This window comes from Mobula hypostoma, chromosome 18, assembly GCF_963921235.1.
Source record: "Mobula hypostoma chromosome 18, sMobHyp1.1, whole genome shotgun sequence".
In the NCBI taxonomy this organism is placed as follows: Eukaryota; Metazoa; Chordata; class Chondrichthyes; order Myliobatiformes; family Myliobatidae; genus Mobula; species Mobula hypostoma.
In genome coordinates, this window is record NC_086114.1 from 65,046,733 (window position 1) to 65,073,991 (window position 27,259).

The following is a 27,259-nucleotide window of genomic DNA, read 5'->3' on the forward strand; positions in this document are numbered from 1 at the left end:
CCACTACTACCCCTCCAGCATCTCACCTCTCTTTTACACTTTTTGTATGTGAAGAAACTTCTGGTATCCTCTTATGTACCTGAAGAAACCTATCCCCTCCCCTAGCTTCTCACTTCATCTCCCCTTCCCCACCCACCTGGCTTCACCTATCACATTCTAGCTTGTCCTCTTTCCCCTCCCCTCACCTTCTTATTCTGGCTTCTTTCCCCTTCCTTTCCAGTCCTAATGAAATGTCTCAGCCCAAAACGCTGACTGTTCATTAATTTCCATTGATATTGCCTGATCTGCTGAGTTCCTCCAGCAGTTTATGTCTCTTCCATTGTATCAAGGGACAACTTTTACAATACACAAATCCATCTAGCCTTTTATTGTGACTATAAACAAACATTCCCCAACTCAGCAAAGGTAGTTCTTCTGTCAACAAAAATATAGATGGCTCAACCACTAAAGAAGGCAAATATTTGTGCAAGAACTAATTATTCCTTTGCCATCTGCTCGATCAGCTTTTTCCAGTTGGTTCTCTTTTGTGTGATGTAAGATGGGGTGACAATCGTCTGCAGTGGCCTCTGGTCCCTCCTGAGATACCGCTCACAGAGAGCTTCTGTGTTACATATTACATACATCCCACAATCATAGCTATTTTTCTGTACTGGCGCAAACTCTTCAAAGAAAGGCACTTTGGATTGGGTTCCCAGGAAGTATTGCAATTTCCTGGCAATTTGCCGGGCGTGGCTTTCATTCATACTGCTGCAGGAATCATAGTGACTGAAGCAGTTCTTCTCCCTGTTGTAGAAGAGCAGGCTCCAGTGAGAACCCCCAGCTGCCTGCACAGAATTGTCGTTGACTGCCAAGAAGACTAAGCTCTTCTGGTCCAGGGCTAGAGGTTCCAGAAAGATGGCTAGCTCCTCCTGACTGGTCGTGCACTTGATAAACTGGGTAACCTCAGGGCTGATGAAGCACACATTCCCCACTAGCTCCTTGTACTGTTCAGTGGCAAAGTACTCAAAGGCAAACCCAATGATATGGTCATTCAGCCAGTTTGGTGGATTGAGGAGGAGGAGATCTGAATAGCGTATTAAGCTGTCATGGTAGCTCAGGATCACTGAATTCATGCTGTTCCTGCAAAGCAAAAAGGCACATTATAATCTTAACCATTAAACTCATGAAACTCTGACTAAACACCAAGTTAAACCGGAGCCAGTGAAGACAGAGTCGTAGTAAGGTTAATCATTTACTGTTCACTCTTCCACATTAACATCGTATGGTGAAAATTGTTGATTAAAAAGTACAAACATATACAGTGTCTGTTTCATTCTGGAGACCACACGCACTCTCTTCTTTTAGCGAGTGTCTCCAGCTGCCCGAGTAGCGGGCAAGGGTGGTCGCGTCAAACCACCATCGGGCTCGAGCCAATCCCACTTTTGAAATTGAAAAGCCGGCACGCGCGCCACCCGAGTTCCAGACTGTGGACATAATTTTATATCAAAGATGGTTGATAGATTACTCAAGATAACATAATTAAATGCAAGCAAAATCATCTTTGATCAGAGAACATAGAAGAGTACAGCATAGGAACAGCCCACAATCTTGTGCCAAACCAATTTAATTAGTAATCAAATGGCTAACTAATCTCTCCTGCCTACACAATGACCATCTCTCTCCATTTTCCTCACATTCATGTGCTCATCCCAAACGTCTCTTAAGTCCCTAATGTTTCTGCCCCTATCACTACCCCAGGCAGTGCGTTCCAGGCACCCACCACTCTGTGTAAGAAAAAACTTACCCCTCACATCTCCTTTGAACTTACTCCCCCTCACTTTAAATGCACACCCTCTAGATTATTGTTCCTCTCATAATAAAGCAAATGGGTCAGCAATTTTGCAGCATACAAATAGCAATATGACAATGAATAAAAAGAACACTGTAAGATAGAATACTTGCATGTGAAGAGTATCATGAGTTGTGCCTTAAGAGTCAGCACTCTCACCTCTGAATCAGAAGGCTCCATTTTTAAATTCTACTGAAAAATTTTAAGCTATGTCTTGGTATAATACTGAGGGAGGTCTGTTTTTGGAAGAGACCATAATGTGAGGCCTTCACATGCTCCAAGGTGCAGGACTATGAGCTGAATATCTCGCTGAAGCTTGCATTCCTTGACCCACAGCTGCCTATTCCCTGAAGAATTGTAAAAGACATAGTGGCACTATTTCAGTGAAGAGTGGGGAAGTTATCCTGAAAGTCTGCATCGTTATTTCTAAAACATCCATTTATTGTCACATATACTCATCACTGAGGCGCGTGAAGGCAGTGCACAGTCCAACAGCCACTGCTTGTCTTGGACATTTTTCTCCTGATTGCAAGACCCTGTTGGACATTGGTAACGCTGTATACAATACTGCAAGTCAATTCACCGGTTTATTGACAAGACTGATGGCAGGGGAGCTGTGCGGACTAGGCTTCGTGCTGCGGTGTTGCCTATTGCAGCCGTCCAGAAGAGATGATGCTGGAGGCTGGCACCTCCCATCGGTTCTGCCCTCCAGTGTTAGCTCAATGTAGAACAAGATGGATTGTGTTCAACTGCAGACAACATCCCATGCACCAGCAATCTACAAGACATGACACTCAAGGACTTGGGCTATATTATATTTTTATATAACCATATAACAATTACAGCATGGAAACAGGCCATCTCGGCCCTTCTAGTCCGTGCCGAACTCTTACTCTCACCTAGTCCCACCGACCTGCACTCAGCCCATAACCCTCCATTCCTTTCCTGTCCATATATCTATCCAATTTAACTTTAAATAACAACATTGAACTGCCTCAACCAGTTCTGCTGGAAGCTCGTTCCACACAGCCAGCACTCTGAGTAAAGAGGTTCCCCCTTATGTTAACCCTAAACTTTTGCCCCCTAACTCTCAACTCATGTCCTCGTTTGAATCTCCCCCACTCTCAATGGAAAAAGCCTATCCATGTCAACTCTATCAATCCCCCTCATAATTTTAAATACCTCTATCAAGTCCCCCCTCAACCTTTATACTGCTATCTTAAATGTGTCATGTGTGCCTTGTGCTGTGAATGATTGTTCAAATGGTGTTTGGCAGCTTGGCCTGGAGGAAAGCTGCTTCGTTTGGCTGTATTCACGTATTGGTGAATGACAAAGTTGAACTTGAACCTGGGTTGTTTCTCTCAAGAATTCACTTTTATAAGTCTGTAAGAAACATGGCTCCTGTTAATTTGAAGTTGTGTCACTTTCCTGGTGTTGCATTTTATTTCATATTCCAGCCAGCGATTCCTTCTCAAACATCTTTCAGATTATCTCTGGCTTAACTCCTGCCAAGGCTGAAAAGATTCAAATACTCACAGGCCTCCGATCTGTGACCACCTTCCTGTCTTTTCAATGTATTATCAACAGTGCTTAAACATCACTACTAGGTCTGCATGTCAGAACTTTTTTGTAATCTGATCAAAGAGCTTCTGATTTGGCGATAACTTCCTTTGACGTGGATTCCGCTGTCCAGAGTAAATTATTTCTATCTCAACATTTCATACAGACTCAGAATTTCAGTTTTCTTTCTCTTGAAGTGGATGACCACAAATTTTTCATATTGTACTCCAACTGTCATGTTGTTGCCTACTCACTGAGGGCTGCTGAGGTCTTTTGAACCCTCTCTGTAGCCTCATATTCATGACTCACATCCTAACTTAATCTCTTGGCATCAAGTAAATTTGAAATGTTATATTTTGTCCTCTTGGCCAAATACATAGAATAGCTGGGGCCCTCATCAATTCCTGTGGTACCCCACCAGCATGCCAAACCCAGGCAAACATGTTTTTTCCGACTCAGTTTTCTATGTGGTAACTAACTCCGAACAATTATATCATCCACAATTCTAAAAAAATAAGAGACTGCAGATGCTGGAATCTGGAGCAACACAGAGTGCTGGAGGAACTCAGCAGGTCAGGCAGCATCTAAATCAACAATTGACGTTTCAGGTCAGGACCCTTCATAAACACCACATGAAAATGAAGATGGTCTTGACCTGAAATGTCAGTTCTCCATTTCCCTCCAGAGATGCTTCCCCCCCCTCCCCCAGTTCCTGCAGAACTTGGTATTACCCACAATTCCATCTGCTTCAAACATGTTCAGCAATGTTTCTCTATAATCAGATTCTTGAAAATACAAATACTGCTCATCAGAAACAGACCCTTTGACTTTCTGTGAGTCAGCCATCTCTCTATATGAATCACATTTTCCCATAGCACCTAAGTGCCGTTATAGAGAAAGCAGGGCACTGTCTCTATTTTCTTGGAAGTTTGCAAAGATTCAGTATGTCATCTAAAACTTTAACAAACCACTAGACAGCGGAGAGTATATTGACTGGCTGCATCACAGCACTGACCCTGAGAAACGCTGTCTCATTCTGCCCTGCAGAGCTGATGTATGGTTAGAATGACAATAAAGTTTTTTGAATCTTGAATCTTGGTACCTGCTGTCATCAGGTACAGGAGCCTCAGGAACAGTAATTACCCGTCAACCATCACACTCCTGAACCAGAGGGGATAACCTTACTCACCCCATCTCTGAACTGTTCCCACAACCCATATACACTCACTTTAAAGGACCCTTCATCTCATCTTCTTGATATTTATTGCTTATTTATTATTATTATTTTGTTATTTCTTTCTTTCTGTATTTGCACAATTTGTTGTCTTTTGCACAGTGGTTGTCCATCTTGTGTACAGTTTTTCATTAATTGATGAAGGGTCTCGGCTCAAAATGTCGACTGTACTCTTTTCCTTTGATGCTGCCTGGCCTGCTGAGTTTCTCCAGCATGTGTTTTCATCGATTCTAATGTGTTTCTTTGTACTTAACGTGAATGTCCGCAAGGAAATGAATCTCAGGGCTGGATATGGTGTCATATACTGTATGTACTTTGATAATAAATTTATATTGAACTTAAAACTTTAGTCTTTACCCTCCCCGCCTTCTCAGGCAGTGTATTCCAGATTTCAAAGAACATCTGTGTGAGAAAAATTCTTCCTCAAATCCCCATGAAATCTCCTACCCCTTGCCTCAAATCTATTCTTTCTAGTTGCAGACATACATTCCTTCTGGTTCAGGGAGAAGTTTCTCCTCATTTATATTATTGTTGCCCCTTATTATTTTGGATATCTTAATTGGATCACTCCTCAACTTTCATTCCAAGTGAAACAAAACTAATAAATTTCAGCTGAAATGTTCCATCTAAAGCAACATCCTGGGCCCTCTACTAGATCCAGAAAGAACTCCAACAGATTTGTAAATATGATTTCTCTTTTATCAATCAATATCAATTCTGCTAAACCATATTATTCCTTTCTAAATGTACTGATGATACATTCTTACACAGAAGGTGGGGAGGGGAGGAATAAATAAATACAAGGTGGTAGATGATAGGTGAAACCAGGAGAAGGGGAGCGGGGGAGTAAAGAGCTGGGAAGTTGATAGGTGAAAAAGAAAAAGGGCTGGAGAAGGGGGAATCTGTTAGGAGAGGACAGAAGGCCAAGGAATCAAAGGAAAGGGAGGAGCACCAGAGGGAGGCGATAGGCAGGTAAGGAGATAAGGTGAGAGAGGGAAATGGGAATGGGGAATGGTGAAGGGGTGGCAATTAATCAAAGTTCAAGAAATTGATGCTCAGGCCATCTGGTTGGAGGCTACCCAGATGGAATATAAGGTGCTGTTTCTCCAACCTGAGTGTGGTCTCATTCTGGCAGTAGAGGAGGCCATGGACTGACATGTTGGAATGGGAATGGGAAGTAGAATTAAAATGGGTGGCCACTGGGAGATCTCACTTTTTCTGGTGGGGAGAACGTAGGTGCTTGGCGAAGCAGTCTCTCAATCTACATCAGGTCTCAACGATATACAGTAGTGGTCACCAACCTTTTTAAGCCCAAGATCCCCTACCTCAACCTCAGTGAAAGGCAACCTACTAAATCGTTTAGAGAAAAAACAGCTCAGATTGTATTTCCAATTTGAGGCCTTTTATTTGGGCGAATTGTATTTGAATTACACAAAATACTTTTGTCAAACTTTCCAATTAATTCAAACAAGAAAACACTGTAACTAGCATATCAAACAGGCCATAGCTGTCTTTCTTTAAGAATATTACAATACTTCACTCCTTTAATTCTAAGTTTCATTATTTAATTTTATTTCAACAAGAAAAATAAATGAATAAATATTGACTGTTGCACTCAGTGTGATGACTGGGGCTGAATACTTTCTGCTAGTTCCCTGAAATTTGGCTCATAACTACAGACAGCCAGTCTGGGACAGTCTGTGAGGTGTAGGGTTGCCAACTGTCACGTATTCCCCCCGCTAAGGTACAGCATTCCTATGAAACCGTTCGTGCTGAAATGCTTTATGCCGAAGAAGCAATTTATACGGAAAAAAAATTTTGAGCGTTTCCAGACCCAAAAAAATAACCTACCAAATCATCCCAAATAACACATAAAACCTAAAATAAAACTAGTAAAAGCAGAATGATATGATAAATACACAGCCTATATAAAGTAGAAATAATGAAAATTAAGCCAAAACCGATTCGTGAGGTAAAAAAATCGGCACGTACACACATGCAGACACAGGTGCCGCGCAAAGCTTCATGGTCATGGTAGTCTTTCTCGGGGTAAACACAAATGTCCCGGGATTTGACTGCTACTTTTGTCCCTTATTTGGGAGTGAGAAAGTTGGCAACCCTAGTGAGGTGTCTGTCAGTAACTCAGCTCCTGTACTTAGGTATAATAATTTTCATCTGTGAAACTGCAATTTCACATAGATAAGTTGACCCGACGTAGGCACTGACTTTTAGTGCTATAAAACTTACGCACACACTGCGCAATGCTCGGCCCCATCAGTAGTAATTGCCACCAGTTTATGAATGGGGATATCATTTTCACGTACATATTTTTTAAACTCATTGTAAATATCCTCACCTCTCGTTCTTTCCTTTAATCGCAAAAGAGTGAGGAAGTCCTCCTTTGTTGTAAAATCTGGAAAGTCATTTTGACAAATACAACAAGCTGAGCTGTTTGCATTACATTCAGGGATTCATCGAACTGTAGTGAAAAATATTCACGTCCTCTGACAGTGACTCTACCCTCCTTGTCACTGTTGCAGGGCCCAGCAGTATATTATGTATTGCGGTTGTGATGCCATTTTTGTTTTTAAAGTCATTAAAAACAGTCTCTGCGGTAATGACCATTGCTTCCTTGAATAAATCACCATCTGTAAAAGGCTTCTTGTGTTTAGCCAAAAGGTGACTTACACGAAATGATGCTTCAATAGCAGCCTTATTTTGAGCAGCATGTTTTGCGGAAAACAATTGCTGGGCCTTCAACCCCGATTCCAGCTCAAACTTTCCAGGCACGAATTGCGCTCTTTGGGGGGTAGGTGTCTTTAAATTCCTGGTGGTTGGTGTTGTGGTGCTGCTCCAGATTCCCTCTTTTAGTCAGTGCTTGTGTTTGGTGGCACAACATACGTACACACTTGTGTTTCACCAAGGTAAACAGAAATTCCTCTTCCTATTCTGGATGGAATTTGTATGTTTTTGCCTTCTTTCATGGAGCCTCCGCCACGCTATCAGGATATCACGAGCGATTGCCAATTGCATTGCCTCTGATCTGAGCCGACATTTACGTGCCAGGCAGCACCTAATTAATTAGCTTGTTCATTTCGGCTTTTTTTCTTGAAGATGAGCTGTGTGCATCCTGACTACCGCTGCACCCCTGGGGACACTGCCGTATATTGATGTTTGTGACAGTCAGTACTCTTATCCCTAATCTAATTGGTCACTTTGATGCAGCACAGGCTACGCTGAAAACGCGGTGCATGGCGGGGGTGCTACACACATGCGCACTGGGCAGAAAGAATGGAACTAAACCCCCCCAACCCAGAAACAATATCTCTTTACAAACAGCTTTTTAGTGAAAATATTGCTATATTACCATTATCTTAATTAGTATTACTTACTTTTATAATGCTCACATTACAACAGCATTTGTGTATTTATTTTTGATTTTTTAAAATCTCAAAGATCGACCGGTCGATCGCGATCGACGGGTTAGCGACCCTTAATATACAGGATGCAACACTGGGAGCACTGGATACAGTAGATGTCCCCAACCGACTCACAGATGAAGTGTCGCCTCATCTGGAAGGACTGCCTGGAGTCCTGAATGGTAGTGAGGCAGGAGATGTGAGTACGTCCCTTTGATGCTCCTCCCTCTTCCCTTTCTTCCACAGCCTTCTATCCTCTCCTATCAGATTCCCCTTCTCCAGCCCTTTATTTCTTTCACCAATTGACCTCCCAGCTCTTTACTTTGTGCCTCCCCACTTCCAGTTTCATTTATCACCAACTACTGGTATTTCTTCCTCCCCTCCCCCCACCTTCTTATTGACCTCATCTTTTTTCTCCAGTCTTATTGAAGGGTCTCAGCATGAAATACCGACTATTCACTCTTTTCTATAGGTGCTTCCTGGACTGCGGAGTTCCTCCAGTATTTTGTGTGTATTGCTTGAACTTCACATCTGCAGATTTTCTCTTATTATCCCTCACCCCATTCCCATAGACTCGCCTCCCCTCACAGGCATTACCACTCATCTAAACTCTCTGTGGTACACAATTAACGTACCAACCCCAGAAACACTAAACATTCTGGAAATCTAGCAACACACACAAAATGCTGGAGGAACTTAGTCCTGATGAGGGGTCTCGCCCGAAACGTCGACTGCTTATTCATTTTGACTTGCTGAGTTACTCCAGCATTTTGTGTGTGTTAACAATAGACAATAGGTGCAGGAGTAGGCTATTCAGCCCTTCGAGCCAGCACCACCATTCACTGTGATCATGGCTGATCATCCACAATCAGTACCCTTCTCCTGCCTCCTCCCCACATCCCTTCACTCCGTTATCTTTAAGAGGTCTATCTAACTCTTTCTTGAAAGAATCCAGAGAATTGGCCTCCACTGCTTTCTGAGGCAGAGCATTCCACAGAACCACAAACCTCTGTGTGAAAAAGTTTTTCCTCAACTCCGTTCTGAATTGTCTACCCCTTATTCTTAAACTGTGGCCTCTGGTTCTGGACTCCCCCAACATCGGGAACATGTTTCCTGCCTCTAGCCCTTAATAATCTTATATGTTTCAATCAGATCCCCTCTCATCCTTCTAAATTCCAGTGTATACAACCCCAGTCGCTCCAATCTTTCAACATATGACAGTCCCTCCATCCCGGGAATTAACCTCGTGAACCTACGCTGCACTCCCTCAATAGCTAGGATGTCCTTCCTCAAATTTGGAGACCAAAACTGTACACAATATTCCAGGTGTCTCACTAGGGCCCTGTACAACTGCAGAAGGACCTCTTTGCTCCTATACTCAATTTCCCTTGTTATGAAGGCCAGCATGCCATTAGCTTTCTTCACTGCCTGCTGTACCTGCACGCTTACTTTCAGTGACTGATGAACAAGCGCACCTAGATCTCATTGTACTTCCCCTTTTCCTAACTTGACACCATTCAGATAGAAATCTGCCTTCCTGTTCTTGCTACCAAAGTGGATAACCTCACATTTATCCACATTAAACTGCATCTGCCCACTCACCCAACCTGTCCAAGTCACCCTGCATTCTCATAACATCCTCCTCACATTTCACACTGCCACCCAGCTTTGTGTCATCTGCAAATTTGCTAATTTTTAACCTATCAACCAGAGGTCTATGAACACCAATTCAATTTCCTTAACCTTCCTTTGTTGAGGACAATCACAGTGACAGATGTATAATTAGCAGCTGGAAGTCCCACTCTGATGGTGCGTATCACAGTTAAGTCTCCACAGACCTGAGGTCTTGCGAAACAAAGCCCCGCCTTCTATGACAACCAGTGACGTCATATAAACCCCGCCTCTTCGTCCGTAACTGATCGTTCTAACGGAGGCTCCACCCATAAAGTGAGTGACGTCAGCACCAACAGCAGCAAGACTGACAGCTGACAAACCCCACCTCCGCCTGTAAATGCGTCATCTTCAATGGTTAACTAACACCAGTTATCCCGGATTTTCTGCGGGATCGCCGGTTCGGAGACCAGCGCAGCCCAAACCTCTGGGAAAGAGGATCCACCCATCGAGGTGATTGACACCCTACTTGGAAGCTAAGCCCCGCCCCGCGGCGCACTGGCCACGCCTGACGACTTTCATTGATACTCCCACCCTCAGATTCCACCCCCCCACCCCGGCGGCCAGAATTACCCGTCTGGTTTCCAGCAATAGCGTTGGCCAAAGTTAGTGAGCTGCTTAATTCACACAGTTACCTAATTACCGAGACCGATCCCGTCTTCCGGGCGCCACTAAGGCGGAGATCGCTGCTCCATGTTGTCGCGAGTGAACCGGAGCTACTGCAGCCACCGCCGTAAAGGCGGAGCAATCGCTTCACGACCGTGACCGTAGACCGTAGCCTTGGCGTCGCCAGGTGGCGGTACGTCACCGGTTTGCGGGGTGGGGGAGGAGCCGTGGAGTCATGCGTCACCTGGTCCTGTCTCTCGGCCACAACCGCCACGCCCCCTCGGCCGGCGCCAGCCCGCCCCTACTCGGCGCATGCGCGAGGGTCGCCGGAGTTGCTCGTGCCCAAACGGAAGAGGCGAGGGTAGCGGGAGTTGCGGTGCTGAGAGCGGCGACGATGAGGGAGCGGCGCTGACGGCGGGGCCCGGGCTGGACCGGCCTCGGGGGGGCGGAAACAAGCGGGTCGGTGTGGTTGCCAGAATGACGGGGTCGGTGGGGTGGGACGGGACGGTGGGGAGCGAGTGAGTGAGAGAAAGGGTCTGTGTGAGGGACGGGGAGGCGCGCCCGTTCCGGATAGAGACACTATCGTGCGCAGAGCGATGGGCAGCTGGTGACCGGACTCCGACGCCCCTCGTACCTCGGCTGCCAATGCGTTCGGTTCGCGTCAGGCTGGCCGCGGGACCCCCTCCGCACGCACCCACGGAGCCGAGCATCGGCTCGCCGCATCAGCTTCCATATATACATATTCCGCCCCCCCCCCCCAGTCAAACCCCCGGCATGAGTTTCGCTGCATCGTTACGTTCGGGCTCCCTTTTAACCCGTTCTCAGGCGCCGTCTCTTCGAACGTGTTGATCTGTTGCACGCTGGCACTTGAGTCAACATTGTGCCAGCACCGCCGGCACTGGTACCTTCTGTCCGGCCGCCGCACCAGAGCCCATTCAATATACAAGCTATACAAGTTCGCTTCAATTGGCATGGGACACATTGGGGTTGGCTCTGTGTCCCAGTTGGCAAGGGTACACTAGGTACAGTTATGCCGCACTGGCAAGGACGATCTTAGCTCACTGTGGTCTTTTGGCAGGTTTAAAAACTCTGTTGCATGTATGTCAAGGATGTATACATGGGTGGTTCTATTGTTACCTTTTAAAGATTTTCCCAATAACATCGGAATTTCTTTTGTAATTTTACCATGGATTTCTGCAGGATGTCACCTTTCAAGCATTACCATAAAACATGTTTTCAGATAACAGTGAAATACATTTTTACTAATGTTGAAAGTTGATGTGATAAGGAAACCAAGGCTATCACCTGATTACATCTTGGAGTGGAACATTCATTGAAATTGAATAAAATCTGATATTCAAGAAGCTGAGAAACACTGTCACTTGGCTTTTAAAGGGGTGCAGCTTAAATCTCTAAGATACTGTCATCTTAAACAGTGGTTAACATCTGACAGTAAATTTTGATTAGGCTCTTGCCAGGCAGAGCAGGCAACTGAGTAGCGCAGCCAGTTTTAAAGTATGCGACACTAGATTGATGCTGGCGCTTGGAGCAGGAGACAAACACTTGTAAGAAATCAGTGGGTCAACCAGCATCTGTGGAAGCAAAGGGATAGTCAGTATTTCTGATCACAATCTAAAACATCAACTAATAGTGGTATTCTAAAGTATGTTGTGATCTGTTTTCCCCTCCCATCTTGGCAAATTAAGTTGAGTAATTTGAGGCATGTGTACAAAGAGAAACTTGAAGCTTTTGTATGTGAGTTGGGAAGATTATATTTGATGGTTTTTGCTACAAAGGGCAGAGGAAAATTGCACTAGAAATTTGGATAGGGTTGAAATGTGGGATTTTCTACCATAGGTTGAAGCCAGGTTTTATTAATGGAAGTAAGTAGAAGGATGGGTGAAGTGTGTGGAAACAAGGGAGGTACTGAAATGACAATCTTGATGGGCTGAGTGCACTGGAATTTCTGAGTTGATTACAACATTGTTGAATTTTCATGGGAATCTGCAAGTTGTGCTTTCTTGAAATTGAGCTATGAAAGGAGTTATAAATCCATTGTTATACGGTTTATCATAATGTGGTTTATTGCCGTATTTATCAGGTCAACAGTGTATAAGAGGGTGTGCTTAATGTTGTATTACAAAATGCTTCATGTGTAACTTCATCCAATATTTATCTGAAGAGCTTTTTTTTAAATTACTGCTCAGCCAATCAAATGACAATCACTTAAGCTTGTCACCCTTACTGGGACATAGGCTGCTGGCAGAATCATCTGTCCTAGGCCAGTCTTTCAAGTTGTCCCCAACGGTAGCCCATTTTCAAGAATTCTTCCTCTCTCTGAGAAGAGGTCTTTGGAGCTTCTGTTAGTGTTTCTGTAGCTCTGGGTTTTTATGGGATGGAGTTGCTTTCTTCATGCCCAACCCTCCTCCTTTCGTTGCTGGGCTTGGGACCATCCATGGCTGAGTCAATCAAACGATAATGTGAGGTATTTATTCTTTCAAATCACTGATACATGATTCCAGGTGAGGCAACACTTCACTTGTGAGTCTGTTGGGGTCATCTATTGCATCCAGTGCTCCCAGTGTGGCCTCCTGTACATCGGTGAAACCCTATGCAGATTGGGGGACCGCTTCGTCGAGCACCTCTGCTCCGTCCACCACAACAGACAGGATCTCCTGGTAACCACCCACTTCAACTCTGCTTCCCATTCCCATTCGGATATGTCCATACATGGCCTCCTCTACTGCCATGATGAGGCTAAACTCAGGTTGGAGGAGCCACACCTCATCATATACCGTCTAGGGAGGTCTCCAGCCCCTTGGTATGAACATAGAGTTCTCCAACTTCCGGTAATTCCCTCCCCCTCCCTTCCTCTATCCCTGTTTCACTCTGCCCCTCCCCCAGCTGCCTATCACCTCCCTCATGGTTCCACCTCCTTGTACTACCCATTGTGTTTTCCCCTATTCCTTCTTCACCTTTCCTGCCTTTCCCCTCCCTGCATACCCTCCCCCACCCCTTTATCTTTCCCCTTACTGGTTTTTCACCTGGCACCTACCAGCCTTCTCCTTCCCACCCTCCCCCCACCTTTTTTCTAGGGCCTCTGCCCCCTCCCTCTTCAGTCCTGACGAAGGGTTCCGGCCCGAAACGTTTCCAAGGATGCTGCCCGACCTGCTGAGTTCCTCCAGCGTGTTGTGAGTGTTGCTTTGACCCCAGCATCTGCAGAGTATTTTGTGTTTACTGATATATGATCACCGCATCCAAACTACAGTTTTCTGAAGAAGTTAAAACTAATTGATATGGAAAACCAGAGAAGATTTTAAAGTGTGATCAAACAAGTTAGATGGACTCATGGGAGAGTCGACAAACGGTTAGAAATGTCTTCAATCTAGTCAGTACTAAATCTGGTAAGAAACTGAATGTGCGTCACTGATATTTGAGGTTCGGAGAACTGATGTATGAAGGGGAAGAAACTCTGTGTACATGAACAAGAAAGACATTGAATCAGATAAATGAGGTAAATAGAACAGTGGGTGACTGTTGTTACTATCACTGTGATATCAATTGAGCTGCATTCTGTTGTGAATTCAGTGTGTATCAGCTGTTTTTCCAGATTTTTAAAAATCTAGTTGTTTTCTTCTCTTTTGCACTATTATTTCAGTTGTAGATTCTGAGTTCAGCTCTTTCAGCTCCACTTGAATCTTGCATTAGTTGATGTTGGTGTCTAATTTGAAGGCTTCAAGTTTTTGCTCTATGACTTCAGACAATCAGTATATTTCACTAATCTTCATTTGTTGATTTTCTGCATTTGCCTCAAATTTGTTTGCTTTAACTATTTCCTTTGTCCTAATATACTAGAAGATGTTGATTTCTTGAGGTACAGATTCATTTATCAAATTGACTTCTGATTGGAGGTCAGTTCAGTGACCATTGTAACGTGCTTTGAGTGTTGGTCATTTATTTATCTATGGATTAAATCTGCGTGTATGCTTCTCCATGTATTGTTATTCCTTCAGTATAAAATAGAGCATTTGTTCACTTTCTCATTGAATATTTAAAAGTAATGTTAGAAGTTTCTTTTGGAAAGAAGCTAAATGCTATGTAATTGCGTAAGAGGCAATGTAAAATCAATTTTCCAAGAGCAGATGGCCATTTAGCTTTCAGGTCCACAGGCCTGACTGTCCGGGTAGGTCCACTATCTCTGCCTGCTCTTGCCCCATTGAACTCGTGTCTGCATGCCTTAACTCCATTCTATTCCCCTTAGTTCAATCCCTTCCCACCTCCATCTGGGACACTTCACATGCTGTGAATCTCAACAACTTTCATTCCCTGGCCCTGACTACCTCATTTTCACCATGGGTGTCCAGTTGCTATGCACTTCTATCCCCCATCAAGAGGCCTTCAAGCTCTGCACTTCTTTCTCAACAAAAGTCCCAATCAGTTCCCCTCCACTACCACCCTCCTTTGTCTGGCAGAACTGGTCCTCACCCTCAATGATTTCTCCTTTGGCTCCTCTCACCTTCTCCAAACTGAACGGGTAGCCATGGGCCTCAGCTATGCCTGACATTTTGTTGGCTACATAGAACAGTCCATGTTCCAAGCTTTCCCTGATCATACTCCCAAACTCTTCTGCATTACATTGACTACTGCATTGGTGCTGCTATGTACACCCATGCTGAGCTTGTCAATTTTATCAACTTTGCCTCCAACTTACACACACCCCTTAAATTCACTTGGTCCATTTCTAACACTGCCATCCCCTTTCTCGATCTGTCTCCATCTCTGAAAACAAACTAAACTGACATCTGCTGATAAACCTACTGATTCCCATGGCTAATCTACCTCTTTCTGCCTAGTCTCCTGCAAAAATGCTATTTCCTTTTCTCAGTTCCTTCATCTCTGCTGCATCTAGAACCATAGAAACTACAGCACAGAAACAGGCCCTTTGGCCCTTCTTGGCTGTGCTGAACCATTTTCTGCCTAGTCCCACTGACCTGCACACGGACTGTATCCCTCCATACACCTCCCATCCATGTATCTGTCCAACTTATTCTTAAATGTTAAAAAAGAACCTGCATTTACCACCTCGTCTGGCAGCTCATTCCATACTCCCACCACTCTCTGTGTGAAGAAGCCCCCCCCCCAATGTTCCCTTTAAACTTTTCCCCCCTCACCCTTAACCCATGTCCTCTGGTTTTTTTTCTCCCCTTGCCTCAGTGGAAAAAGCCTGCTTGCATTCACTCTATCTATACCCATCATAATTTTATATACCTCTATCAAATCTCACCTCATTCTTCTACGCTCCAGGGAAGAAAGTCCTAACCTATTCAACCTTTCTCTGTAACTGAGTTTCTCAAGTCCCGACAACGTCCTTGTAAACCTTCTCTGCGCTCTTTCAACCTTATTTATATCCTTCCTGTAATTTGGTGACCAAAACTGAACACAATACTCCAGATTCGGCCTCACCAATGCCTTATACAACCTTATCATAACATTCCAGCTCTTATACTCAATACTTCCAGTAATAAAGGCCAATGTACCAAAAGGTCTCTTTACGACCCTATCTACCTGTGACGACACTTTTAGGGAATTTTGTATCTGTATTCCCAGATCCCTCTGTTCCACTGCACTCCTCAGTGCCTTACCATTAACCCTGTATGTTCTACGTTGGTTTGTCCTTCCAACGTGCAATACCTCACACTTGTCTGTATTAAACTCCATCTGCCATTTTTCCAGCTGGTCCAAGTCCCTCTGCAGGCTCTGAAAACCTTCCTCACTGTCCACTACACCTCCAATCTTTGGATCATCAGCAAACTTGCTGATCTAATTTACCACATTATCATCCAGATCATTGATATAGATGACAAATAACAATGGACCCAGCACTGATCCCTGTGACACACCACTAGTCACAGGCCTCCAGTTAGAGAAGCAATTCTCTACCACCACTCTCTGGCTTCTTCCATCGAGCCAATGTCTAATCCAATTTACCACCTCTCCATGTATACCTAGCGACTGAATTTTCCTAACTAACCTCCCATGCGGGACCTTGTCAAAAGCCTTACTGAAGTCCATGTAGACAATATCCACTACCTTCCCTTCATCCACTTTCCTGGTAACCTCCTCGAAAAACTCCAACAGATTGGTCAAACATGACCTACCACGCACAAAGCCATGTTGACTCTCCCTAATAAGCCCCTGTCTATCCAAATGCTTGTAGATTCTGTCTCTTAGTACTCCCTCCAATAACTTACCTACTACTGACGTTAAACTCACCGGCCTATAATTTCCCGGATTACTTTTCGATCCTTTTTTAAACAACGGAACAACATGAGCCACTCTCCAATCCTCCGGCACTTCACCCATAGACAGCGACATTTTGAATATTTCTGCCAGGGCCCCCGCAATTTCAACACTAGTCTCCTTCAAGGTCCGAGGGAACACTCTGTCAGGTCCCGGGGATTTATCCACTTTAATTTTCCTCAAGACAGCAAGCACCTCCTCCTTTTCAATCTGTACAGTTTCCATGGTCTCACTACTTGATTCCCTCAGTTCCATAGATTTCATGCCAGCTTCCTTAGTAAATACAGACGCAAAAAACCTATTTAAGATCTCCCCCATTTCCTTTGGTTCCGCACAAAGCCAACCACTCTGATGTTCAAGAGGACCAATTTTATCCCTTACAATCCTTTTGCTCTTAATAATCTGTTCCCAGGATGTGGCTTTCCTTTCTTGGACATCAGAGATGTTCTCCTTCAAGGTATGGGGGTTCCTTTCCTCCGTCATTGATGCTGCCCTCACGTGCATCTCCTCCATTTCAGACATCTGCGCCCACCCCATCTTCCCACTGCCTTAACAGGGATTGAGTTCCTCTTGTCCCCACCTACCACCCATGAGCCTCCTCATCTAACACACCATTCTCAACAACTTCTGCCATCTTCAATGGGATCCTACCACTTTACCTTACTCCCCCATTCTCCACTTTCCGCAGGGATCGTTCCATGATTATCCATTTGTTCCTCCTCACTAATCTCCTTCCTGCAAGCAACAGATATATTATACCCGCACATTCACCTCCTACCCTCATATCCATTCAGGACCCCAAACAGTTCCTCCAGGTGAGGCGGCACTTCACCCGAGAATCTGATAGGGTTGTCTGTTTTATGTGGCCTCCTCCACATTGGTGAGACCTGATGTAAATTGGGGGATTGCTTTGTTGAGCACCTCCGCTCCATCGGCCAAAAGTGGAATTTCCCAGTGGCCAACTATTTTAATTCTGATTCCTGTTCCAATATGTCGGTCCATGGCTACCTCCACTGCCACGGTGAGGCCACTGTAATGATGGAGAAGCAACACCTCATCTTCCGTCTAGGTAGCTTCCAACGTGATGGCGTGAACATCGATTTCTCCTTCTGGTGAAGCACTACCTGGGGAGCTATCAAACCTTCTACTGGAAATCAGAGAGGCACGATAAGGGTTTTAACTCTCCTCTCATGAGATTCATTCTTCTCCAACTCCACCTTTCCTACTCACCTGGCTTCACCTGTCTCCTTTTAACTGGTCCTCTTTCCCCTCCCCCACCTTTTCTGGTGCTTGCTGTATTTTGCTAGAATCCAGTTAGTCATATTTCCCACTTCATTTTGCCTTGCAATGTTTTTCACGTTTTCCGGTTTCATAGTTACTTGCTGCATGAACAAGATGTTCCTCATGTCTCTATTGGTTCTTCTGCCAGTAGCCTTTAATGTGTGTTGTGTGGTTTTCTACCCATTGAAGAATGGAAGAGTGTTTCTTAATTTAATGAGAAACCTGAAACTCTTTCGAATTTCATTTCAGTCATTGTTCTGAGTGGATAACCCATTATTCCTCTGGGTATTCTTGATTACACTCTTCTGATACAGATGTTTCTATTTGCAAATATTAAAAATATTTTTAGAAACTGATGGGCAGCTGTTGTCCATGGCCACTGATTACTGATATATGTACTGATGTGAAACTTGTAATTAGATTTGATTTCAAATTCCTTTAAACAGATAATAGACTTCAGCTTCAAGCTTCAAAGTAAATTTGTTATCAAGGCATGTACTTTGTTTGTCAACGTATACTACCCTGTGATTCATTTTCTTGTACTATTCACAATAGAATAAAGAAACACATTAGAAACTTGAAAAACTACACAATGGCGAACAAGCAACCAATGTGTAAAAGACAAATTGCAAATACAAAGAAAGTAAGAAATAATATTGAACATGGGTTGTAGAGCCATTGAAAGTGAATCCACAGAAAACTCAATTACAGTAAGTATACATGTGTATGTATATTAAATAAATTTAAAATAAGTAGTGCAGAAACAAATTTAAAAACAAGTAGTGAGATCGTGCTCATGGGTTCAATGTCCATTTAGAATTCGGATGGCAAGGGGAAAGAAGCTGATCCTGAATCGTGAGCGTGTGCCTTCAGGCTTCCTGATAGTAACAGTGAGAAGAGGACATGTCCTGGGTGGTGGGTGTCGTTAATGATGGACACTGCCTTTCTGAGGCACTGCTCCTTGGATACTACAGAGGCTAGTACCCATGATGGAGCTGACTAATTTTGCAACTCTTTGCAGTTCACTTCGATCCTGTGCAGTAGCCCCCCCCCCATGTCAGAAGGTGATGCAGCCAGTCAGAATGCTCTCCGCTTTACACAACTCATCTGTAGAAGTTTTCAAGTGATTTAAGTGATGACCAAATCTCTTCAAACTCCTAATGAAATATTGCTGCTGTATTGTCAATTAATTTTCCATATGTTCTCCAACATCCTTTTTGCCAAATTGCTAATTCATGCTGTGGTGTAGTTCTGCAATTATCTTTATTCTATGTTACCTAGGCAGAATGAACAGTATATTTTCATTATGTGAGCTTGAACAGAAATTACCATAACATCGTTCAGCTTTTGTTAGTTATGGACGAGTGCAATCTTTTGGCATGCAAGGAAAGCAATCAATTGTTGATTACTTCAATTTTAACAATCTTTCCAGCAGAATCCTCGGGGGAACAACAGGTCTCAAAATCCCAAATAATATTTATATTTCATGACCAGAATCAGATCAGATTTAATATCACTGGCAGATGTCATGTTCTGAAGCAACACTACATTGCAATGCATAACGTAAAGAACTGTAAATTAGAGTAAGAAATATTTATATTTAAATTAAGTACTGCAAAAAGAGCAAATAAAAGAAAAAATAATAGGTAGAGTAATGCAACTTTCATCAGGTGGAGATGTGACCTGTTAGAGTGGAATGGGCAACAAACCCAGAATCTTAATGTTTTGTGTGTGTACTTTTGCACGGGACATTTGACACCCAGGATCTTGAATTTGCTTACCATTTCCATTTCTGATCCCTTGTTGCGGACTGGTGTGTTTTCCCTTCCTGAATTCCACAATCAATTCCTTGGTCTTATTGACCTTGAGTGTAAGGTTGTTGCTGAGACACCACTGAATCAGCTGATCTGTCTCGTTCTTTTATGCCGCCTACTCGCCATTTGAAATTCTGCCAACAATAGTTGTGTTGGCAAATTTATAGATGGCATTTGAGCTATGCCTAACCGCATAGTCATGGATGTAGAGAGAGTAGAGCAGTGGGCTAAGCACATGTACTTGAGGTGCGCCAGTGTTGATTGTCAGTGAGGAGGAGATGGTGTTATTTCTGGTCCACAGACTGGTCTCCCGGTGAGGGAATCAAGGATCCAGTTGCAGAGGAAAGTACAGAGGTCTAGGTTTTGGAGCTTTTTGATTAGAACTGAGATTATGATTATGTTGAACACTGAGCTGTAGTTCATGAATAGCAGTCTGATGTAGGTATTGCTTTTGTCGAGATGATCCAAGACAGAGTGGAGAGCCAGTAAGATTGTATCTGCTGTTGACCTATTGTGATAAGCAAATTGCAGTGGGTCAGATCCTGGTTTTGACAGTTTATTCTAGCCATGACCAACCTCTTGAAGCGTTCATCACAGTAGATACGCCACTGGGTTGTAGTTGTTGAGGCAACTCTTCTTGCTCTGCTTGGGCACTGGTGTGATTGTAACCTTTTTGAAGCAGGTGGGAACCTGCAACTGCAGTGGTGAGAGGTTGAGGATGTCCTGCCAGTTGGTTGGCACAGGTTTTTAGAGTACTACTAGGTACAGCGAGGAGCAAAATCCTTTCATGTGAAACCAACTATTCCATTTTATTGATCTGTTCATTGGCTTCATTCAATCATCTTCAAAATATTTTATTACAAGGATAATAAAGGAAATTGCTCTCTGTTTTAAAAATCATTTAAGCCAGGATTCATAGACTTTAGTTGGTGGATCTTAGAGGTTTCCACTTCCAATTCTATACCATTGATGCTTTATTTTAAAGTTGTTCCAATGAATGTGATGGTGAACATGTTAAATTTCAAAGTTAGATGTTTTTCCTGTGATAATTTGTGACTAAAAATAATTATATTTTATTCGGTAACTGAGGATGCTGATTATAGGTAAGCTAATCAAACTTTGGAAGCAATTCTTTGGTTCTCTTGCTTAGACTGACTTAGACAGTTTTGAGGTGGTTGAAGAGTGCTTTTGGGATCTGCAGGTTGTTGTAAAGGTAGTGTGGGTATTATTTGATGGACTGACAAAGTAGATTGAGTCCGGGTGAAGGGTCTCGGCCCGAAGTATCCACTGTTTACTCTTTCCTCTCGATGCAGTTGATGTGCTGAGTCCCTCCATTATTTTGTATGTAGGTCTTTGGATTTCCAGCATCTGCAGGTTTTTCTCGAGTTGCTTGTGTTGTGAATGGTTCCTTCTGTTTCCACTTGTTTCCAGTGTAGCAACTGAAGATACTTGATGCCTTGTTGAATGCCACTGGTCATTTATGAATGGTCATGAACTGGAGATTCACTTGCATTTGTGCAAATCTTTTTTTTCTCTCTCTAGAAGACAAGAACCTCTGAATTTTCTCTCTTCCTCTAAATCTTTGCTGTTGTGCAGTCTGAACTCCATTGCTTGTTTGGTGAGACTGCTGTTCGATTGTAGGCAGTTTGGACTTCCACCATAGAGTGCTGAGGATGACTGAGCTTTTAGTGGGAATGTTAATCTAGAAGAGCATGTTAAAATGGGTTTGCAAAAAGATTTGCCAATGAGATTGTAGAATTTTGTATAGGAAGGGTTGCTGGTGTTTCACTAGCACTTTGAGGTGCTTGCTGCAGATAATCCATTAAGCAATGGTGATTATTGGTCATGGTAGACCTAGCTGTAGCTGTGTTTAAACCTCAGTCTTTTGAATAATCTTTTCTGTAGTTGAGGAAATGGAGAGCCTGCAGAGAGACTTAGATAGTTTAGGGGAATGGGCAAAGACGTGGCAAATGAAATATAGTGTTCGAAAGTGTATGGTCATGCACTTTGGTGGAAGAAATAAATAGGCAGACTGTTATTTAGGTGGGGACAGAATTCAAAATGCAGACATGCAAAGGGACTTGGGAGTCCTTGTGCAGGATACCCTAAAGGTTAACCTCCAGGTTTAGTCAGTTGTGAAGAAGGTGAATGCAATGTTGGCATTCATTTCTAGAAGTATAGAATACAAGAGCAGGGATGTGATGCTGAGGCTCTATAAGGCTCTTGGGAGACCACACTTGGAGTATTGTGTGCAGTTTTAGGCTCTTTATTTTAGAAAGGATATACTGACATTGGAGAGGGTTCAGAGAATATTCATGAGAATGATTCCAGGAATGAAAGGGTTTCTGTATGAGGAACATCTGGCAGCTCTTGGGCTGTATTTCCTAGAGTTCAGGAGAATGAGGGAGGATCTCATAGAAACATTCCGAATGTTAAAAGGCCTGAACAGATTAGATATGGTAAAGCTATTTCCCATGGTAGGTGATTTCAGGACAAGAGGGCACGACTTCAGAATTGAAGGACGTTCACTTAGAACTGTGATGCAGAGAAATTACTTTAGTCAGAGGGTGGTAAATCTGTGCAATTTGTTTCCACGAGCGGTCGTGGAGGCCAAGTCATTGGGTGTATTTAAGGCAGAGATAGATAGGTTCTTGATTAGCCAGGGCATCAAAGGGTATGGGGTGAAAGCAGGGGAGTAGGGATGATGAGAAGAATTGGATCAGCCCATGATTGAGTGGCAGAGCAGACTTGATGAGCCAAATGGCCTACTTCTGCTCCTATATCTTATGGTGGTTGGACAAAGATGTTTTGGAAGTGAATTTTATTGATCTGTCTTCACTTCAGAAACAGTAAGATGAGAGAGCATGCACCAGTTCTCATAGAGGGATCAGAACTGGAGAGAGTGAGCAATTTCAAATTCCTGGGTGTTAATATCTAACCTGGTCTAAAACACGTCGATGCAGCTATAGAGAGGGCAAGACGGCTGCTATATGTCATTGGGAATTTGAGGAGATTGAGTATGTCACTTAAAACACTTGCAAATTTCTACTGTGGAGAGCATTCTAACTGGGTACATCACTGTCTGGTATGGTGAGAGAAGGTGGGGGCTACTGCACAGGATCGAAGTAAGCTGCAGAGAGTTATAAAATTAGTCTGCTCCATCATGGGCACTAGCCTCCGGAATATCCAAGAGTGGTGCTTCAAAAAGATGGCATCCATCATTAAGGACCTCCACCACCCAGGAAATGCCCTCTTCTCATTTTTACCATCAGGAAGGAGGTACAGAAGCCTGAAGGCAGATACTCTGCGATTCGTGAACAGCTTCTCCCCCTCTTCCATCAGATTTCTGAATGAACATTAACACTACCTCACTGTTTTTGCACTACTTATTTAATTTAACTATATGTGACATAGTGCCCATAAAAGGTATTCACTCCCCTTGGAAGTTTTTGTTTTATTATTTTACAACATTGAATCACAGTGGATTTAATTTGACTTTTTGACACTGATCATCTGAAAAGACTGACATAAAAGTGAAAACAAATTTCTACAAGTTGGTCTAAATTTATTATGATTATTAAACCAAAATAATTAATTGCATAATTACTCACCCCCTTCAAGTCAGTATTTAGTAGATACACCTTTGGCAGCAATTATAGTCTGGAGTCTGTGTGGGTAGGTCTCTATCAGCTTTGCACATCCTGACACTGCAATTTTTCCCCATTCTTTACAGAACTGCTGGAGCTCTGTCAGATTGCATGGGGACCATGAGTGAACGTTCCTTTTTAAGTCATTGGGTATATTTAAAACAGAGGTTCATAGATTCTTGATTGGTCAGGGCATGAAGGGATGCGGGGGGGGGGAGGCAGGAGGTTGGTGCTAAGAGGAAAAGTGGATCAGCTTGGATGAAATAGCAGAGCTGACTCTATGGGCCAAATGGCCTAATTCTGTTGCTATGTCTTATGGTCTTACGGTCTAAGAAAAAGTCCAGGCACACATTCTCAATTGGATTGAGGCCTGGACTCTGACTTGGCCACTCCAGGACATTAATTTTGTTGTTTGTAAGCTTTGCCTTGATCTTGGGGTCATTGTCTTGCTGGAAAACAAATCTTCTCCTAAGTCGCAGTTCTCTTGCAGACTGCATCTGGTTTCCTTCCAGGATTTCCCTGTATTTTTCTGCATTCATTTTACCCTTTACCTTCACAAGCCTTTCAGGGCCTGCTGTAGTGAAGTATCCCCACAGCGCGATGCAGCCACCACCATGCTTCATGGTAAGGATGGTGTGTTTTTGGTGATGTGCAGTGTTTGGCTTGTGCCAAACATAGCATTTAGTCTGTTGGCAAAAAACTCAATTTTGGTTTTATCAAACCAAAGAACCTTCTTCCAGCTGACTTCAGAGTTTCCCACATGCCTTCTGGCAAGCCCTAGCTGAGATTTCATGTGAGTGTTTTCAACAGTGGCTTTCTCTTTACCACTTTCCCATAAAGCTGCGACTGGTGAAGCACCCGGGTGACAGTCTCCCATCTCGGCCACTGAAGCTTGTAACTCCTCCAGAGGTGTCATAGGTCTCTTGGTGGCCTCCTCACTAGTCCCCTTCTTGCACAGTTACTCAGTTTTCGAGGACAGCCTGCTCTAGGCAGATTTACAGCTGTGCCATATTCTTTCCGATTCTTGATGATTGACTTAACCACTCCAAGGGGTATTCAGTGACTTGGAGATTTTCTTGTATCCATATCCTGACTTATGCTTTTCGTGTACCTGTTTGCCACAGTGTTGTGTGCCAAAGGGCCTGTATTGTGCTGTAGGTTTTCTATGTTTATGTTAATAACCTTTTTGTGGAGTTACTTAGAGTGTTCTTTTGTCTTTCATGGTGTAGTTTTTGTCAGGATCCTGACTCACCAGCAGTTGCACCTTCTCCAGGTGTACTTTAAACACCTTGACTGCACACAGGTGATCTCCATTCAACTAATTGTGAGACTTCTAAAACCTATTGGCTGTACCAGTGATGATTTGGTTTGTTATATTAAAGGGGGGTGATTATATTTCTAATTAATTTAAATCACTTTGTATAGTTAAATTACTGTGTGTGTGTGTGTGTGTGTATATATATATATATGTGTGTATATATATATATATATATATGTATATATTTAAATTAATAAGTGGAGTGTGTGTGTGTGTATATATATATATACACACACATAACACACACACATACTGAAATTTAGTTTTTTATATATTATCGTGTATTACATTGTACTGCTGCTGCAAAGTTAACAAATTTCACGACATATGCAGGTGATATTAAATCTGATTCTGAACGATACCTCCTGAAGTTTGAGAAGTGATATTTTTAAGGATCTACTTTGGTTAGTTTCGCTCCAGGATGGAGCTTGTTGGACATGATGTGCAATATTGCAGCAAGGAAGATTGAGAAAATTTGTGAAATGACATCACCTTGCATCTCTCCATTAACTTGCAAAGTCATGTACCTTGGAAGCAGCCCACTGAGTGGTACCAAACATCAGGCATACAGTTACTGTATTTGTGGCTTTCATGCCCATCTAATCTTTCCACACTACGTACTGTGGGCAATTAGCTCACCAATCCAGACTCTGTGGGAAGAAGCTGGAGCACTTAGAGGAAATACATATAATTGCAGGGAGTACACACACTATGCAGACAGCCTCAGCGGTCAGGATTGACGCTGGGTCGCTGGCAGCAGTTCTCGTGACCATGCACTGCCTCCAACTGGGAGATCAATAGATTAGGATCCCAGTTTGCAGGCTCTTCTCAATTAAATTGTGTTCTATAACATTCTAAGACAGCTGAATTAAAAACAGTTTGCGTTGATCTCCATTGGTGGACAGTCTAAGGTTTTTGAGTAGTTTCAGTACTGATCAAGGAGAATGTCACAATGTCCTTCAAGCAGGCATCTTGGAGGGCTTATTTAGTAAGGCAATCTGGATAGAGGCCATTTATGTTGGTGCCGGAAGTGTGGCGACACTTTGAGGTTGCCCAGCACAATCCTTGCTAATTTGATTTGATTCAACTAGTGTCTTTCACTGTTTGGATGAACATGTGACAAATAAGCCAGTCTCTCAGGAATAAGAAAGGGATGATATTATAGTTCTCCCAATAGCTAGCAGGGATGAATTTAATTTTCATAATATTAACTAGGGCTTCCACGTTGATGGAGGCTTAGATGGGGCAGAATTTGTTAGAGTTCATTCAGGAGAGGTTTTTTTTTGGCACAATATTGTATATATCGGACTTGAGAAGGGACCATATGAACTTTGTCTTTGGAAGTGAGCTTGGCCAGCTGATCAGAATTTCAGTGACAGAACATTTTGAGAACAGTTGTTAGAAATTCCTAAGTTTTCTGGTAGTTATGGATCAGAATAACATTGGGTTGACTTCAGGAGGAGGGTGAAAGTGTTAAATTGGGAAAGATTACAACTGCATCGGGTAAATCTAAACATGATGTGGGAATCGTTCAAAGGCAAGATGGTCAGAATTCAGAACCAGCACATTTCTGTGAGGAAGATGGCAAGGTGCAGGAACCTTGGATGATGGAACGAGTTTGCAAATTTAGTCAGAAAGGAAAAGTGAAGTTTCTGAAAGGTTCAATAAGCTAAGATCAGTTAGGGCTTTGGAGGGTTAGAAAGGAGACAGGAGAGAGCTTATAAAGTGAATTGGGAGGACTAAAAGATGTTGGACAGGTCCTTGGTGAGAAGGATTAAAGAGAATCCTGAGGCGTTTTGTGCATATTTAAAAACAAGAATGTGTTGAAAGCACGGTAGTTCAGTGAAACCCTGTCTCACTGCCCCCCCCCCCCGTGATCTCTGCTGCTCGCCAACTTTTTGACCATGTGCTTACCCAGACCCGCTGCTATAGCTATGTATCCTTCCTGGGAAGGATACATAGCCATCTTGTACCACATGACTTCCAGATCCGTTTTCGTTTTCAAGCTATCCACCAGAAGAAGCAGGATCTCCCAGTGGCCACCCATTTTAATTTTACTTCCTATTCCCATTCCAATATGTCAATCCATGGCCTCCTCTACAGTCGCGATGAGGCCACCGTCAGGTTGGAGCAACAACACCTTATATTCTGTCTGGGTAGCTGCCAACCTGATGGCATGAACGTTGATTTTTCGATCTCCTGGTAATGTGCCCCTCCCCCTTCACCATTTGCCATCCCCTTTTCCCTCTCTCACCTTATCTTGCCTGCCCATTACCTCCCTCTGGTGCTCTTCCCCCATTTCTTTCTTATATGACATTCTGGCCTCTCCAATGAGATTCCCCTTTCTCCAGCCCTGTATCTCTTTCATCAATCAATTTCCTAGCTCTTATTTTATCCCTCCCCCTCCGGTTTAACCTATCACCTTGTGTTTCTCTCTCCCCTCCCCCACCTTTTAAGTCTACTTCTCTCCTTTTTTTTCCAGTCCTGCCGAAGAGTCTTGGCCCGAAATGTCAACTGTACTTTTTTTCCATTGCTGCTGCCTGGCCTGCCGAGTTCCTCCAGCATTTTGTGTGTGTTGCTT

The 27,259-nt window shown here is 43.4% G+C and overlaps 2 protein-coding genes across 8 annotated transcripts in view; one reads left to right on the forward strand and one right to left on the reverse strand.

Annotated features, from left to right (window-relative positions):
- Nucleotides 1-263: 263 nt before the first annotated feature.
- senp8 (SUMO peptidase family member, NEDD8 specific) lies at nt 264-10,495 on the reverse strand. 2 transcript variants are annotated; one of them, XM_063071050.1, is made up of 2 exons: nt 10,356-10,478; nt 264-1,119 (listed from the first exon to the last, which is right to left on the reverse strand). In XM_063071050.1, exon 2 carries the CDS (start codon nt 1,110-1,112, stop codon nt 477-479), a length of 636 nt encoding a protein of 211 aa, XP_062927120.1. In that variant the 5' UTR covers nt 1,113-1,119; nt 10,356-10,478; the 3' UTR covers nt 264-476. The 2 variants fall into 2 exon arrangements, with proteins under 2 accessions (XP_062927120.1, XP_062927119.1); XM_063071049.1 differs by having other exon boundaries at nt 282-1,119; nt 10,348-10,495.
- Nucleotides 10,496-10,557: 62 nt separating this feature from the next.
- The window catches only part of myo9aa (myosin IXAa), a 366,573-nt gene continuing 349,871 nt past the window's right edge, over nt 10,558-27,259 (forward strand). For all 6 annotated transcript variants that reach the window (XM_063071043.1, XM_063071045.1, XM_063071047.1 and 3 more), the window contains exon 1: nt 10,558-10,777. The gene's annotated coding sequence lies outside the window, so the exon portion shown is untranslated. The remainder of the gene's footprint in view (nt 10,778-27,259) is intronic.